At 40.8% G+C, this 14,822-nt stretch overlaps 2 protein-coding genes across 2 annotated transcripts in view; one reads left to right on the top strand and one right to left on the bottom strand.

Annotated features, from left to right (window-relative positions):
• LOC140264124 (cryptic protein) overlaps positions 1-14,822 on the bottom strand; it is a 92,573-nt gene that overhangs the window by 42,555 nt on the left and 35,196 nt on the right. The window lies entirely within an intron of this gene.
• Positions 1-14,822, top strand: part of LRRC2 (leucine rich repeat containing 2) — a 46,912-nt gene that overhangs the window by 4,256 nt on the left and 27,834 nt on the right. The window contains exons 2-3 of the mRNA XM_072359628.1: positions 1,259-1,404; positions 12,704-12,914. Coding sequence (XP_072215729.1) covers positions 1,280-1,404; positions 12,704-12,914 — 336 coding nt within the window. The 5' untranslated portion in view covers positions 1,259-1,279. The remainder of the gene's footprint in view (positions 1-1,258; positions 1,405-12,703; positions 12,915-14,822) is intronic.

Genomic DNA, 14,822 nt, shown 5'->3' with positions numbered 1-14,822 from the left:
AATATCTTTTTTTTTTTTTTAATTTTTTAAGCTCATGAGTGGTATAATAATAAAAAAATAAATAAATAAAGTGTTGCGAGGCCTGCATTCTAACCAGTGATTCCATGCAAGAGACTAAGGGAGTGCTGCTTTAGTTATTAAAATGTGTATCTGTACTTGTGTTAGTGACATAGAAGGTGTTTATAGCTCTCCTGATTATAGGTAACATTCAGGTACTGGAAGGCTGCAATGAGGTCACCCCGCAGCCTTCTTTTCTCCAGGCTGAACAAGCCCAGCTCACTCAGCCTGTCCTCACAGAGCAGGTGCTCCAGCTCCCTGACCATCCTTGTGGCCCTCCTCTGGACCCTCTCCAACAGCTCTATGTCTTTCTTTCTTGTACTGAGGGCTCCATAGCTGGACACAGTATTCCAGATCAGGCCTCACAAGAGCCGAGTAGAGAGGGATAATCACCTCCCTATCCCTACTGGCCACCCCTCTCCTGATGGAGCCCAGGATACCATTTGCAGCCCAGGATACCATTTGCAATTCAACAGAGAAAGATTGATGAACTAACCTCTAGTTCAGTACAGTTTTCAACTGCACGTTAAAAGATGGTCTCAGAACCCAATACTTTGATACCCTGAACTGCTGGAAGGAAACTCTGCATGTCCATATAAATGGGAATCATGTGTTCACAAACACTAACTTACTTCAACAGTGGTTGATCTTTCACTGTATATTATAGGGTAGGTGTTTTAACACCTTTCACAGATAAGGGTATGTTTATGGACACAATTATTGTGTGTCAGGATTAATGTGGATGCATAAAGATCAATATGGTGGGAACCCGAAGTGCACAATTTCTGATTAATAAATAATTTGTTGGTTCTTACAATGCTAGTTACATAGATTGCAAAAAAACCACTAAGTCGTTCAAATTATTTTCAGATTAGTTAATTAGTTAATTAATTAGTTAGTTACAGATTAGTAACTCTTTGCACCTGCGTCTTTATTTTTGAAAGAGAAAAGTGCAAGGGCTCCAGAAAATTCAACAGTTAGCTCTAATCTGTAGTTGATTTTGTATAGAAATCCCTTCTATGTTACACTGATCACCGTGGGCACAAAACCCTAGAAAAAATATATAAGGCAGACAGCACATTATGCTAACATTATTTTGCATTCTATTTCTCCCAGGTAAGTTTAATGAAACATGATGGTTCTGTTCCTTATTTTTTCCTTAATGCTCGCATTAAGTGTTCATGATGGCTTGTTCTTGCAGGAGAAGCTTGATGTCAACAGTATGGGGCATCAGGTGATAATATTTGACTTTTCTCTCATAAGAGGACTCTGGGAGGCTCGAGTCAAGAAGAACAGAGAACGTCAGAAAAAAGAGAAAGAAAGATTAGAAAAAAGCTCATTAGAGAAGTAAGTCAACAATCCTGTCATTCTTTTTAATTAAATTCATTAATGTTATCACAGAATCATAGAATCACAGAATGGCTTGGGTTGGAAGAGACCCCAGGGATCATCCAGTTGCAACCACCCTGTCACAGGCAGGACCACCAAGCTCCAGGTCTGGTACTAGAACAGGCTGCCCAGGACCCCATCCAACCTGGTCTTGAACACCTCCAGGGAGGGAGCATCCGCATCGTCACTGGGCAGCCTGCTCCAGCACCTCACCATTCCCTCTTTAAAGAATGTCCCCTGACATCTAGTCTAAACCTTCCCCTCCTGAGCTTAAAACCACTCTCCCTTGTCCTATCACTATCTACCCATAATAATAAGTTATTATCTAATAAGTTATATAAAAAGTAATAAGTTGATTGCCCTCGTTTTCATAATCCCCTTTTAAATACTGGAAGTCTGCAATGAGATCTCCTTGCAGCCTTCTCTTCTTCAGGCTGAACAAGCCCAGCTCCCTCAGCCTGTCCTCACAGGGGAGGTGCTTCGGTCCTATCATCATCTTTGTGGCCCCCCTCCAGGCCCTCTCCAACAGCTCCTCGTCTTTTCTGTACTGGGAGCTTCAGACCTGGATGCAGTAATCCAGATGGGGCCACTCAAGGGCGGAGTAGAGGGGGACAATCACCTCCCAGTCCCTGCTGACCACCCCTCTTCTAATGGAGTCCAGGATACCATTGGCCTTCCGAGCTGCAAGAGCACACTGCTGGCTCACATTCAGTTTTTCATCCAGCAGGACCTTCAGGTCCTTCTCTGCAGAGCTACTGTCGAGGAGTTCTTCTCCCAGTCTGTATATGTATCTCGGATTACTCTGATTCAAGTGCAACACACTTTGCTCTGTTGAACCTCATAAGGTTGACCTTTTGAGTTTGTTGAGGTCTTTCTGCATGCCATCCCTTTCTTCTAATGTGTCAACCACACCATTCAGCTTGGTGACACTGGCAAACTTGCTGAGGCAGTCATTGATGTTACTGATGAAAATGGTGATGAACACTGGTCTAAAAACAGACCCCTGTGGGACACTGCACGTCACCGGCCTCCACCTGGACACAGTGTCATTCAGCACAACCCTCTGTCTACATTCTTCCAACCAACTCCTTACCCACCAAACAGTCTACCCCTCAAATCTGTATCTCTTCAATTGAGAGATAAGGATGCGGTGGGGGACCATGTCAAAGGCCTTTCACAAATCTAGCCAGATGGCATCAGTCACCTTCCCTTTGTCCACCAGTGTCGTCACACCATCATAGAAGGCCAGAAGATTGGTCGGGCATAAGCCTCCCTTCATAAAGATACACTGGCCGTCTCAGATCGCCTGCTCATCCCACATGTGCCTTAACATGTCTTCCAGGAGGTCCTTTTCCACCATCTTCCCAGGTACAGATGTGAAGCTCAGCAGCAGCCTGTAGTTCCCTGGGTCCTCCTTCCTCACTTTCTTGTAAATGGGAGTGATGTTTCCTTTTTCCAGTCCCCGGGGACATCACTCAACAGCCACGATTTTTCAGATATGATGGAGAGTGGTTCAGTAACCACATCAACTTGGGACACTTGGATGCATGTTGTCTGGCCTCATAGACATGTACACATTCGGTCTCATGAGGTGGTCTCAGAATTGCTCTGCCCTTATGAGTGGAAGGTGGGGAGAGGGGGAGGAGGGTGAGATTTACTTCCCCAGTTCCCTCTGGGCCCGGGGATGTGAGCTTCACGGACACAAGAAATACAAGAATCCTGGCTGCCAGTGAAGAATGAAACAGAAAACTCATTTAGTACCTCAGCTTTCACCATTATCTGTTGTAGCCAGTTCTCCTTTCTCAGTTACCAAAGGAGGCATGCTCTCTTTGGCCTGCCTCTTCTGGCTAACATACCTATAGAATCCCTTCTTGTTTTTAACACGCTTCACCAAGTTCAGTTCCATCTGTGCCTTGGCTTTCCTAATCCCCTCTCTGCAAGTCCAGGCAGCACCCCCATATTCTCCCCAGGTGGCATGCACTTGTTTGACCTGCAGGTCCTTGCCAAGCTGTGCCAGTGTCCTGCCTCCCCTGCCCGCTTTCTTATTCTGAGGGGCAGGAAGCTCTTGTGCTCTCAGAAACGCATCCTTGAAGAGTAGCCATCTTTTCTCCACTCCTTTGTCCCTAAGAACACCTTTCCAGGAGATTTCATACAACAGCTCCTTAACAGAGAATAGGAAAAAGCCCAAAGTTTGCTCTCCCAAAGTCCAGTGTCCTGACCCCACTCTTACCCTGGCCCACATTCCTCAAGATCACAAACTCAACCAGGACATGCTCACTGCAGCCTAGGCTGCCTCCAATCTTAATGCCTTTAATGATCGCCTCTGCATTGGTGAGCACCAGATCCTGCAGTGCTTCACCTCTGGTTGGTCTCTCAATACTTGAACCAGAATGCAGTGTTATCCAATAGTATTGCTATATTCTAAGCATTATCAGATTATTCAGTTTTTCTTCTTTTTTTTTTTTCTTTTTTCTTTTTGTTTGTTTGCTTTCTTGATTTCATTCCACTTTTCCTCAAAGATTTTAAGAGAAGTTTAGTGTGAACTATGGTGGTGTTTCAGTTGTCTCTGGTCTTTCCAAGGTAGGCTCTAGTTTACTTGTGGTGTATTTCACTTGTCTACTATGAATATTTAATTTGAAGAGAAAAATAATACATTTTGCACCCTTCTATTCCTTGTTTGCTATATGGAATTGCAGTTTTTAATATGGAATTCATGAAAGCATGTTCATAAAAGTACTATGTACTACGTTAAATCTTTTACTGAGATGCAAGAGAAACAAAATAAGTGAAATAAATAGACACGTGAAATTGCTTCTGAATGAAAAACAATAGAATAAAAGGTATCAGTATGGCCTGGGAAGAGCAGTGGGGTGCTTTCTGGACCTATAGAGATGGGATCAGAAATGCCAAGACACAGAGGGAACTGAACAGTTTTTGATCCACTTCACTGCTACTCATATCCAGCTCATATTTCAACAGCTTATCTATTAGGATCTTATGTGGGACGGTGTCATAGGCCTTACTGAAGTCCAGGAAAACAACAGCTTTTCTCCCCTCATCTACTAGTCCGGTCACTTCATCATAGAAACAGGAAAACAACAGCTTTTCTCCCCTCATCTACTAGTCTGATCATTTCATCATATAAACTTGGTGGGTTGGTGTGACATGACCTTCCCTTGGTGAATCCAGACTCCTGATGATTTTCTTCTCCTTTGTATGCCTGGAAATTACAGAATTTTAAGATCACTTATGTTGAAAGGGATCTCTAACATGATCAAATACAATCATTAGCATGGCACTGACAAGTCTATCACTAAACCATGCCTGTAAGCACTACATCTACAAATCTTTTAAATATTATCCAGGGATGATGACTCAACCATTTCCTTGGAGAGCCTGTTCCAATGCTTTACAACCTTTCCAGTGAATACTTTTTTCCTAATATCCAACCCACGCCTTCCTTTGTGCAACTTATGGCCATTTCCTCTTGTCCTACTGATTTTCCTTGGGAAAAGAGACTGACCCCTGCCTCAATCTCCTCACAGTCTCCTTTGAGGTAGTTATGGAGAGCAATAATGTCTCCCCTAAGCCTCCCTTCCTCTAGTCTAAATAACTCCAGTTCCCTCAGTTGCTCCTCATAAGACTTGCCCTCTAGATCTGGTGCTGTCTTTGTGGCCCTTCTTGGAGCATGCTCCAGTATCTTGAAGTCTTGCTTCTAGTGAGATGCCCAAAACTGAGCACAGTATTCAAATTGTGGCCTCACCAGAGTTGAATACAGGGTTGCAGTCATCTCCTTAGTCCTGATAGCCACACTATTTCTGATGCAAGCCAGGACGGTGTTGGCTTTCTGGGTCACCTGAGCACAATGCTGGCTTGTATTTCTGCTGCCTCTCAAGCTGCAAATCCAGGTCCTTTTCCACCAGGCAGCTTTAAAGCCACTCTTCCTCCAGTCTGTAGCATTGCATTGGCTTGGTTGTGACCCAAGTTCAGTAACTGGCTTTTAGCCTTGTTGAACAACTGGTTTGGCCCGTTGGTCCAGCCCAATAAGATTCCCCAGCCCATTAAGATTCCCCAAGCAGATCAACATTTTTGCTTGACTTCTTGTTGTCTGCAAAGTTACTGTGGATGCAGCTTAATACTCTCATTCTCATTGTTGCTAAATGTATTAAGAGAACAGGAGTCAATACGGAGCCCTGGAGAACACCGTTTCTTACTGGCCTCCAACTGGATGGTTTCTAGTACTAGCTATTCCATCACCTACTCAAAGATCAAGGTCAGGATGACTGGCCTAGTTCCCTAGGCCTCCTTCTTGACATCTTTGAAGGTTGGAGCGACATTTACAGAATCACAGAATCACAGAATTGTAGGGGTTGCAAGGGACCTCTTGAGATCATCGAGTCCAACCCCCCTGCCAAAGCAGGCTCCCTACACCACGTCACACAGGTAGGTGTCCAGGCAGGTCTTGAATATCTCCAGAGAAGGAGACTCCACCACCTCCCTCTGTTCCAGCTGTTCCATCACCTTCCCTGGGACAGAGGTGAGGCTGACTGGCCTATAATTACCCGGGTCATCCTTCTTGCCCTTTTTGAAGATCAGGGTGACACTGGCCATCCACCAGTCTTCAGACACCTCCCCAGTTCTCCAAGACCTCTGAAAAATTACAGAGAGTGGCTTAGCAATAACCTCTGCCAGCTCTCTCAGCACCCGCGGGTGCACCCCATCAGGTCCCATGGATTTATGGACATTAATGTTTCCTAATTTATTTTCATCCAGTCTTTGTGCACTTCTCCCACTTGCCATGACTGACCCCAAATTGCCGAGTGGCTTCACAACATCTGCAGACTTCTTTAGGTCTTGTTGGATGCATTGCGTCAAGGCCCATGGGTTTATGTATGCCTAGTTTGCTAAAGTATTCCCTGACCCGCTCCCATTCTGCCAAATGTACATTTTCCTTAATCCAGACATTCAGCCTGGTATCTGGGACCTTCCTGGAGTCTTGTCTTCTTAATAAAGTCTGAGGCAAAGAAGGCATTCAGTACCTTAGTCTTTTCATTGCCCTGTGTAAATAGGTCTCCCACTTCATTCAGCAGAGGGCCCATATTTTCCCCAGATTTCCTTTTGTTATGTAGCAGGTAAAGCAGAAGACTTTATTACCTCTGTCTATGGCATCCAGTGTTTCTCTGTGTGCCACTGCAGCCTTCTTATTGAAAAGAATATTATGGTTAGACTGTGTAACTTCTATCTGTCCATGCATTAATCTGTGGGACTGATGAGAGGTCAGTTCCAACGTTAACATCCTTGGCCTTGTTTTCTTTGGATTTGTTTTTCTGTGATGCAGAAGAGAGATTCTAAAATCACTAATACAAAAGGAAACCAGAAAGGGGAGTTTATGTATGGAAGAGAGAAAGAGGGTAACGTTCTGTGCTCTGAGGCATCTAATTTCAGCTCTCACCATTTTTGTTAGTAGAGCACATTAAGACTAATTTCTTATTCTAAACTGAGTTTTCCATTAAAAAAAAACAACTGCATTCTTCTTTCTGTTTTCACCTCTGGTTATTTTTCAGTACCCTTTCAGCTAAAGGGGTAAAGCTGCATGGACTTCTCTGCTCTTTTGCACAAATTATATTCAAATTCATTCAGTTATTTTACTACATCAACTTTCTGTGGTGAATTTGGGATATGATGCAGAGTTCAAAGCGCAGTTGAAGCACCCAGAAACGATTTGTGTGTTCTTCCACTAGTTTGTAATTTGCACATGGTGCTGTGTCTTGTTGCATATCTTCGTTATATCAATAAATAATCAGGCTTTGATCCTAGCTGTGAGTGAATGGCATTTCACTGACTGAAATGGATGGCAAAGGTCTTGTTCACTCTTATAATGTAGGCTTTGCAGAATGGATAAATCTGGTACAGTGATGATCAAAGACGTAAAAATTTGATAATAAAATGCAAAGTTCAATTAAAAGAAATATCTATTTTATGAGGTATGCAGTTCCTAAAGGTTGGATTATAGGTTATTTCTCAGATGCATTTCAATGCTTTTGGATATTGGGTGAAGAATAGGATGAGATTGTGCTTGTTGTTAACTTGGAAGTATAAAAAACTGTAATGATGGCTAAACATATAACAGAAATAATGTCTCACTCTCTGAAATTTTTGTTATTAATTTAGTAAATTGCATTTGTGCCCAATTCTTGTATCCAATTCAGAGATTAAAATCCACTGTCAAATAGGTCTGTTGAAATTGTCAATTCGTAATCAGATAGTATTTTGACAGGATTGTAACTCAAAATGTTAATTCCACAAATATATTTAAAGTGGGCAGCATTTTGAACTGAGGACTTGCATTCCAACATTTAATATTCTGGATATTTTATTTTGCCAGAAGCCAGAGTGAACTACCAAATAAGACTGAAATTAATAGTCTCTTTGCAAGTCTACTTGTCTGACAGATGAGTTTGGAATCTAGCCTGCTGAGGCTGCTTTAAAAATAATAATAATAATAATAAATTAACAAACTCCTATTTTCCCTAAAAGAGGTTAAAATTCACCAGTGCTGTTGAGATTGTTCAGCAAGAATTTTTTCCTAAAATCTAATCTAAGTCTACTCTATTTCAGTTTAAAACCATTACTGCTTGTCTTATCATTACTCTCTCTGATAGAGCTCCCTCAAGCTTTCCTTCAAGTACTTTCCCTTAAATACTGGGAGGCCACTATAGTGGCTCCCTTCTCTTTACCAGGCTAAATAGCCCCAAATATCTCAGCTTGTCTTCATAGGAGAGGTGCTATTCTGGCACCTGGCATTAGATCACTGTTATTAATATCATACTGCTTTGGATGGAATTAATCCAGTCCCTTATCTCTCCTTTGGCTTTATGAGGCTGCAGGAATACAGTTGTTTAAGGACACCTATTTATAAAACGTGCATATAAATCAATGAGTACAGGAAAAGGAGGCAAACAGAACTTCGTTGTGGAAGAGTAATTTAATTTTACTTATGGCCTCCCACAAGACATGCCCACTCTGTAGAATATAAAACATGAGCTATTACAAAGAAAGTGTCAGTTCAGTCATTATCTGTGTGCTTATGAAAGTCCATATTAGGGAAAGAAGTATTTATTAAAGCATTGTTTTCTGTTTCATTCCTTAGATTCTAATGATGGTGAACAATTTCATATTGCTTCCTGAAATCCTGAATGCTATTGAAGTAACTTGATGTGATGTAATAACTTTCCTCATTATTTTTTCTTCTCTTCTTGTCAATTTATTCTTTGTTTTTGGAAAGGGAAAGAGAGTGAAAATTTACTCCTTATTAGATATTTTTGGAAGGACAGCAGCGTGTTTGTCTTCTGTAAGAAAAGCAGGTAAGCTAAAAATTGAAGGCCAAGGAATTAAACATTTGAGTCTGGAAATGCCAGAGTTCTTTGCTATCTAGATTTTCAATATGAAATTACACAGATTCCTCTGTCCAGTACCTGAACATGTCGCAAAGATGGCAGTTGGTTCAGCCTCTTCCTCCAGTGCATCTTCTCTCCAAAATTTTCTCTTAAGTTCTGACAAGTTAGACATGCTTGTTAACTTTTCTGAACTATGCATTCCTTGAATGTAAAGTCAAAAGAAAACTTTCAGATATTTCCTTTTTACTGGCTTATTCCTCTCTCTCTCTCTCTCTCTCTCTTTCAAGACCAGTTTTTGTCTTTTATTTGTACCTGAGCTAAAGGTTTTTTTTATCTTTATTTATTTCCTTTCTCAATACTCAATTCAAAAATTTTACTAAGGAAGACTGAAAATCAAGCAGGGAGTGCTTAATCCCAAGCGTGAATTAGAAGTAACAAACTGGAAGTAGTTCTTCATCATGCATCACTACATGTTTGGGGCAGAGTGGCTGACAAGCTGCATGGTGGAAAAGAATCTGGGCATGTTAGTTGACAAGCTGCTGAACATGAGCCAGCAGTGTGCCCAAGTGGCCAAGAAAGCCAATGGCATTCTGGCTTGCATCAAAAATAGTGTAGTCAGCATTGACTAGAGAGGTGATTTTCCCTCTGTACTTGGCACTAGCGACTCTGTACCTCGAGTGCCGTATTCAGTTTTGGGCCCCTCACTACAAGAAAGTTGCTGAGGCCCTGGAGTGTGTCCAGAGAAGGGTCATGAAGCTGGTGAAGAGGCTGGAACATGAGTCTTATTAGAAGCAGATAAGGAGACTGGAATTGTGTAGTCTAGAGAAGAAGCAGCTCAGGGGAAACCTTAGTGCTTCCTGCAACAGCCTGAAAAGAGTCCGTGGAGGGATGGGTATTGGCCTCACCATAGGACAAGAGGTAATGGCCTTAAGCTGTGTCAGAGAAGGTTCAGGTTGGATATTAGGAAACATTTGCTCTCAGAAAGGGGGTGAGGCATTGGAAAATGCTGCCTGGGGAGGTGGTGAAGTCACTCTCTCCCTGGAGGTGTTCATGAATTGTGAAGATGTTGCACTGAAGAGCATGATTAGTGGTACGGTGGTGTTCAGTTGATGGTTGGACCAGATGACCTCGGTGGTCTTTTCCAGTCTTAATGATTCTATGATTCCACTATATCATTTGTTATTTTTCTTATGCACTTATGCATACAAACCTTACATTCAATCTAATGCTTGCAAATGAATCGAAAGATAAAAGTTGCTGCTCAACCACAATCCCTAGCAAACTATGGAAGAGTCTGGCAGAAGGACTGAAATTAAATTAGTCCACTTGAAACTGAGGGAAATGTTGCTCGTCTGTCAGTAATATTAGCTCCAGTTTGACTGTGCTGCTCTTATAAAATTTCTGTAATTATTTAATTATCCTACATGGCTAGTGATTCTGATTTAAATATCACTGAGTTGCACTAAACTGGTGCCATGTAGTGTTACGTCTACTCCTGGTTTAGAAGGAAGAGCGCAATTTAATGAAACTTCATTTCTTCGCTTAAGACACTAGTTTTTTCCTCAGGACTTCCTATGCTGACACTGAGCAGTGAGTAATTGTAGAAGGAAGAACCATTCAAACAAATCCAGTTATTCTCTAGTTACTGGAATTACTTTGAAACTCATACTAATGTGTTATGTAGATATGAAACATATGTCTTTTTTGACTAATATATATGACATGTATCTATACGCATACATATATACACGGAATCACTGACTGCATTTCCCCAGCATCAAATTCCTTTGTGGTACACACTGGACGTCCCCATTTTTCTCCATCACCCACCAAGCACACCCAGGTCTCTGTGCAAAAACAGTTCCACAGAGAGGCTTGCTGTTTCCAGAAGCTGGAAGGACCCAAATCGCTTTTCCCAACATACTTTTTACATGTACCACAGGGACCTTGTTGCCCTCTAGGGTATGTGGGAGCTGGATCGTGTAGGCCCATCTTGATCGATCAACCCTCTGGTGTTGACCAGCCAGGTGGCTTCTGCCAAATGCGTCTCCTAGTGCTTAAATGTTCTGGCACCCATTGCTTTCAACATGGCTTTTAACAACCCATTGCAGCATTTGATCTTACTGGAGGCTGGTGCATGGTAGGGGATATGATAAATCCACTCGACGCCACGTCCTCTAGCCCAAATATCCACAAGTGAATTTTTGAAATGAGTCCCGTTACCGGACTCAATTCTTTCTGAGGTGCCAGGTCGACACAGGATTTACTTCCCCAGACCTGATATGGTTTTTTGGGTGGTAGCATGGGGTACGGTGTATGTTTCAAGCCACCCAGTAGTTGCCTCCACCATGGTAAGCACATAACGCTTACCACTGCAAGACTGTGTCAAGGTGATATAATCAGTCTTCCGCACCTCCCCATATTTATACTTTTGTCATCACCCTTCCCCCCAGAGATTGGCTTGTTTAATTATGGTACATGTGTCACAGTTGTGAATAACCTATGTAATAGGGTGCATAGCTAAGTCCACCCCTCGGTCTCTAGCCCAGTTGCACATCGCTTCTCTTCCTTGATGGCCCAAGGTCTCATGGGCCCACAGAGCTAGAAATAACTCAGTCTTGTTCTGCCAGTCCAGGTCTATTTGAGCCACCTCAGTTCTGGCAGCTCAGTCTACCTGATGGCTATTTTGCTGTTGTTCAGTAGCCCTACTCTTGGGCACATTTGCAACGACATACACGGTCAACAGGAACAAAGGATTCAGAAGTAGATAGCACGGATCAGCCTACAAAAAAAGTTCTTGTCTGCATCTGGCCAAACATCTTGGCAGGCCTGAACCAGTTCACGGTATGTTTAGTTGACAGAGGCTACTTCCCTCAAAAGTATTCTCTGTATACTGCATCCCAGCACCTCAGCAGCAGTGATAGTCCACCAAAGCCAAATTGGCCTCAGCAAAGCCTCAGACACAGTTACTGCATTGCCCACTGCAGTGTTAACCTTTTTCCTCTTTTGTGCCCACCTGCACGTGTCAGCTTTCTTCAAATCTTTGAAGGTGGAGATCATATAATTTAGCCTTACATACAACAAGAATCTAGCATTCAATATGTGAGAAAAGATTTATGGCAAAAGGGGCTCTGCAGAGTTTTACTTTAGCATAGGGAAGGCTTACTTCTGTTAATCAGCCTATTTCTTAGCTGACTAAGCTGAAATAAATCTCTGTTAATTTAAAGCGTAATCTTTTAGCACTGCCTAGTTATATTAAATTGAATTTGTTCCTGAAGTTATATGGTTAAAACTTTGTCCTGGAGTTGAGCCTAAAGTTACAATGAGGTTTAAACTGAGATTAATTGCTATATAATAACTCTGTCCTTTCCTTTTCAGTCCTGAGATGATGTTGGAAGAAAATGTTAAAAAAGTGGAAGTGGATCATTATACTTGAACAGGGAAGGGCAGGAGAAAGAGAATGTTATTAAAATGCTTTCTTTTTTTTTTAACTGTGGATTTTGCATGTATTAGCAGGTCCTTGTTTTTGTATGAACATAACTTGTTACTTGTTCTGTAGGAATGTATTTCCTATCATGTCTCTATTTAATTTCATATGTAATAAAGGGCATACTTCACACTGAGTTCTGTGACAATAGACTCAGTCTTTACATCTCTGTAATTCCCAAGAATTCACTATGTAACTATGTCAGTTCCTTACTATCTGAAATCTATGTCAGCCTGGAAAATCTAAGCATGACTCCAATGCTCCTAAGAATGCATTTATTTTTCTAAATAACTTAGGCGCGTGATTAATTTTTTTGTGAGTTTCTTATGCAAAAAAAGATGATTCTCATAAACACTTTCTGGCACTATTTCAGGATAAAGCTGGAATGGAATTTCATACTGGAGTGCCGAAAGAAAGGCATTCCCCAGTCAAAGTACCTCAAGAATGGCTTTGTGGATATTGATGAGAAAATCTTGGACACATATGGAAAGACTCCTCAACTGCAGAAGAGGCTTACTCTGTCAGATGAAACAAATAAGGAGAGAAACAAATTTATTTTTCAGCTTTCAGGAGAGCAGTGGATGGTAAATATAATGGCAAACATGTTTTTGTTATTAGGGAGTTTAAGTAGCTTGACACTGCAACTTCTAATGCTTCCAAATGTTTCTTCATTGCCACTGCATGTTATAATGACACAATTTCACTGTGTTAGGACTGACAAAAACATTTCCTATGTCACAGTGTACAAGCAGTTTAGCTTTCAAATATGCTTATTTTAAATTTTCTACTGAAATATGAAGTCTAGTCCTCTCAGAAATTATGGAAGTGAGCAGTCACATTGCAATAAGGTAACTTCCTCTGTAGTTTCCTAGTGAATGGAAAGAAATGAAAGTAATATTCAGCTTTGTTAAATTATTTTTGTCTTCTACTAGTTGAAAATCTGTTTTCTTGCTCTAATGCCATAACTGCTTTTATTTTTTTTCAAGCTGTGTTCTAATAAAAACTAATACTAGAGTCAATACACAATGGTCTTGTTGTAAAAAAAATTTTGTTCTTGTTAAGTATTATGTGAAGTACAAACTTAAAAAATGAGTTCTGGTTTAGTGCTAGTTTGAAATTCAAGAAGAGGGGAGTTAGAGTTTGCCTGAAGTTCTCTGAAGTTGTTAAGGATTTGACTGAACTTTACTTAACATACACACTGATTTATTAAGGAGACAGAAAAATTGAAAATTGGATTTTTCTTAGGTTTATAGTTCTGAAATAATTATTTTCAATTTTTCATAATGAAAAGTGCAAATTAAAGTATGTGTCAGTAAGGCCAATAAATGTTATGGAAGCAATTCTTTTGGTTGACCTGAAATACAATTTTGTCCCACACTTGGATACAATGGTATTTTTTTGGTTTCCATTCTGATTCTAGTCCTCTTCTGAGCAAACAAAAAGTGAAAATTCTAGTTCCCATCTAGACCTAGCAAGGAGAACACTTCTTCAGGTGATGCCAGTCATTCATGTGGTGGGATTAGCTGCTGGGAACTGTCACGTCTTAGTTTTCAAGACCTTGGATACTGACAATGATGTCAAAACAGTGTAGTTTCATATCACTCACTATATATCACATCAAGGAGAGAAAAACTGCTAAAACCTTTCTCTTGCTCTCTTGCTTTTACCAAATAGTTAACATTTTTGTCTGCCACATTAAACATGGTTTACATTAGGAGGCAAAAATCAAACTTATGTAATTTAATGTTTTTCATGGCATTCAAGTATAATTTGCCTTGTCGAAAGTTTATAAAACTTTGATTATTATTTGCCCAAACCAAAGACAGAATCAGACACAGCAATCTTTTTCTCTATTACTCTATTACAGGAAATGGCAGGTATGGAAAATGATTTTGCAGACCATGCAACCAAAGCTGTACTGATTGAGAACTTCTATGTAAATATGTATGTAAACATGTCAATTTGTTTTACAGACAACTTGTATTTTATTTAACCAGGAGTGGTAGTATCAATTACATTCCAGTTTTTGTTACAGATTTTGCACATAAATTCATCACTGACTAAGTTCTGGAAACTTAGGCACTCAGACACTAGAATGTGTCAGAAGTAGGGTTGCCTGTGTAGTCTTACAAGCACATAACTGGTTTCGTTTCTTGTTGGGTATCTTAATTTGGCAGTGGTAAACAGAAAAGCCCTGCTAAGTGTCCATTTGGGAACTACATGCTGAATCCTCTTTCTCCTTCCTTTTTAGCTAGTAAGTATTGCTATTATATTTCTACTTTTATCAACGAAGCAGCAGTATCTCCTCCAGACAGCAGACATATCAAACTGTATATTGTTGCTTTGACTTACCAATATAATTTTGGGAACTGACTTGCCTCTGGAATGTAAGAATTTTCTTTCTGAATGCTGTAAAGTTAAGTCTCACAGAACAATAATTGCCAGCAATAGGGATTTTGCGAGAAGAAAGTAGCTTTGCTGTATGCTTCTGG

This window comes from Excalfactoria chinensis, chromosome Z (genome assembly GCF_039878825.1).
Source record: "Excalfactoria chinensis isolate bCotChi1 chromosome Z, bCotChi1.hap2, whole genome shotgun sequence".
Lineage (NCBI taxonomy): Eukaryota > Metazoa > Chordata > Aves > Galliformes > Phasianidae > Excalfactoria > Excalfactoria chinensis.
Note: the sequence above shows the minus strand (reverse complement) of the source record. Positions and strands in the feature narration are given on the sequence as shown.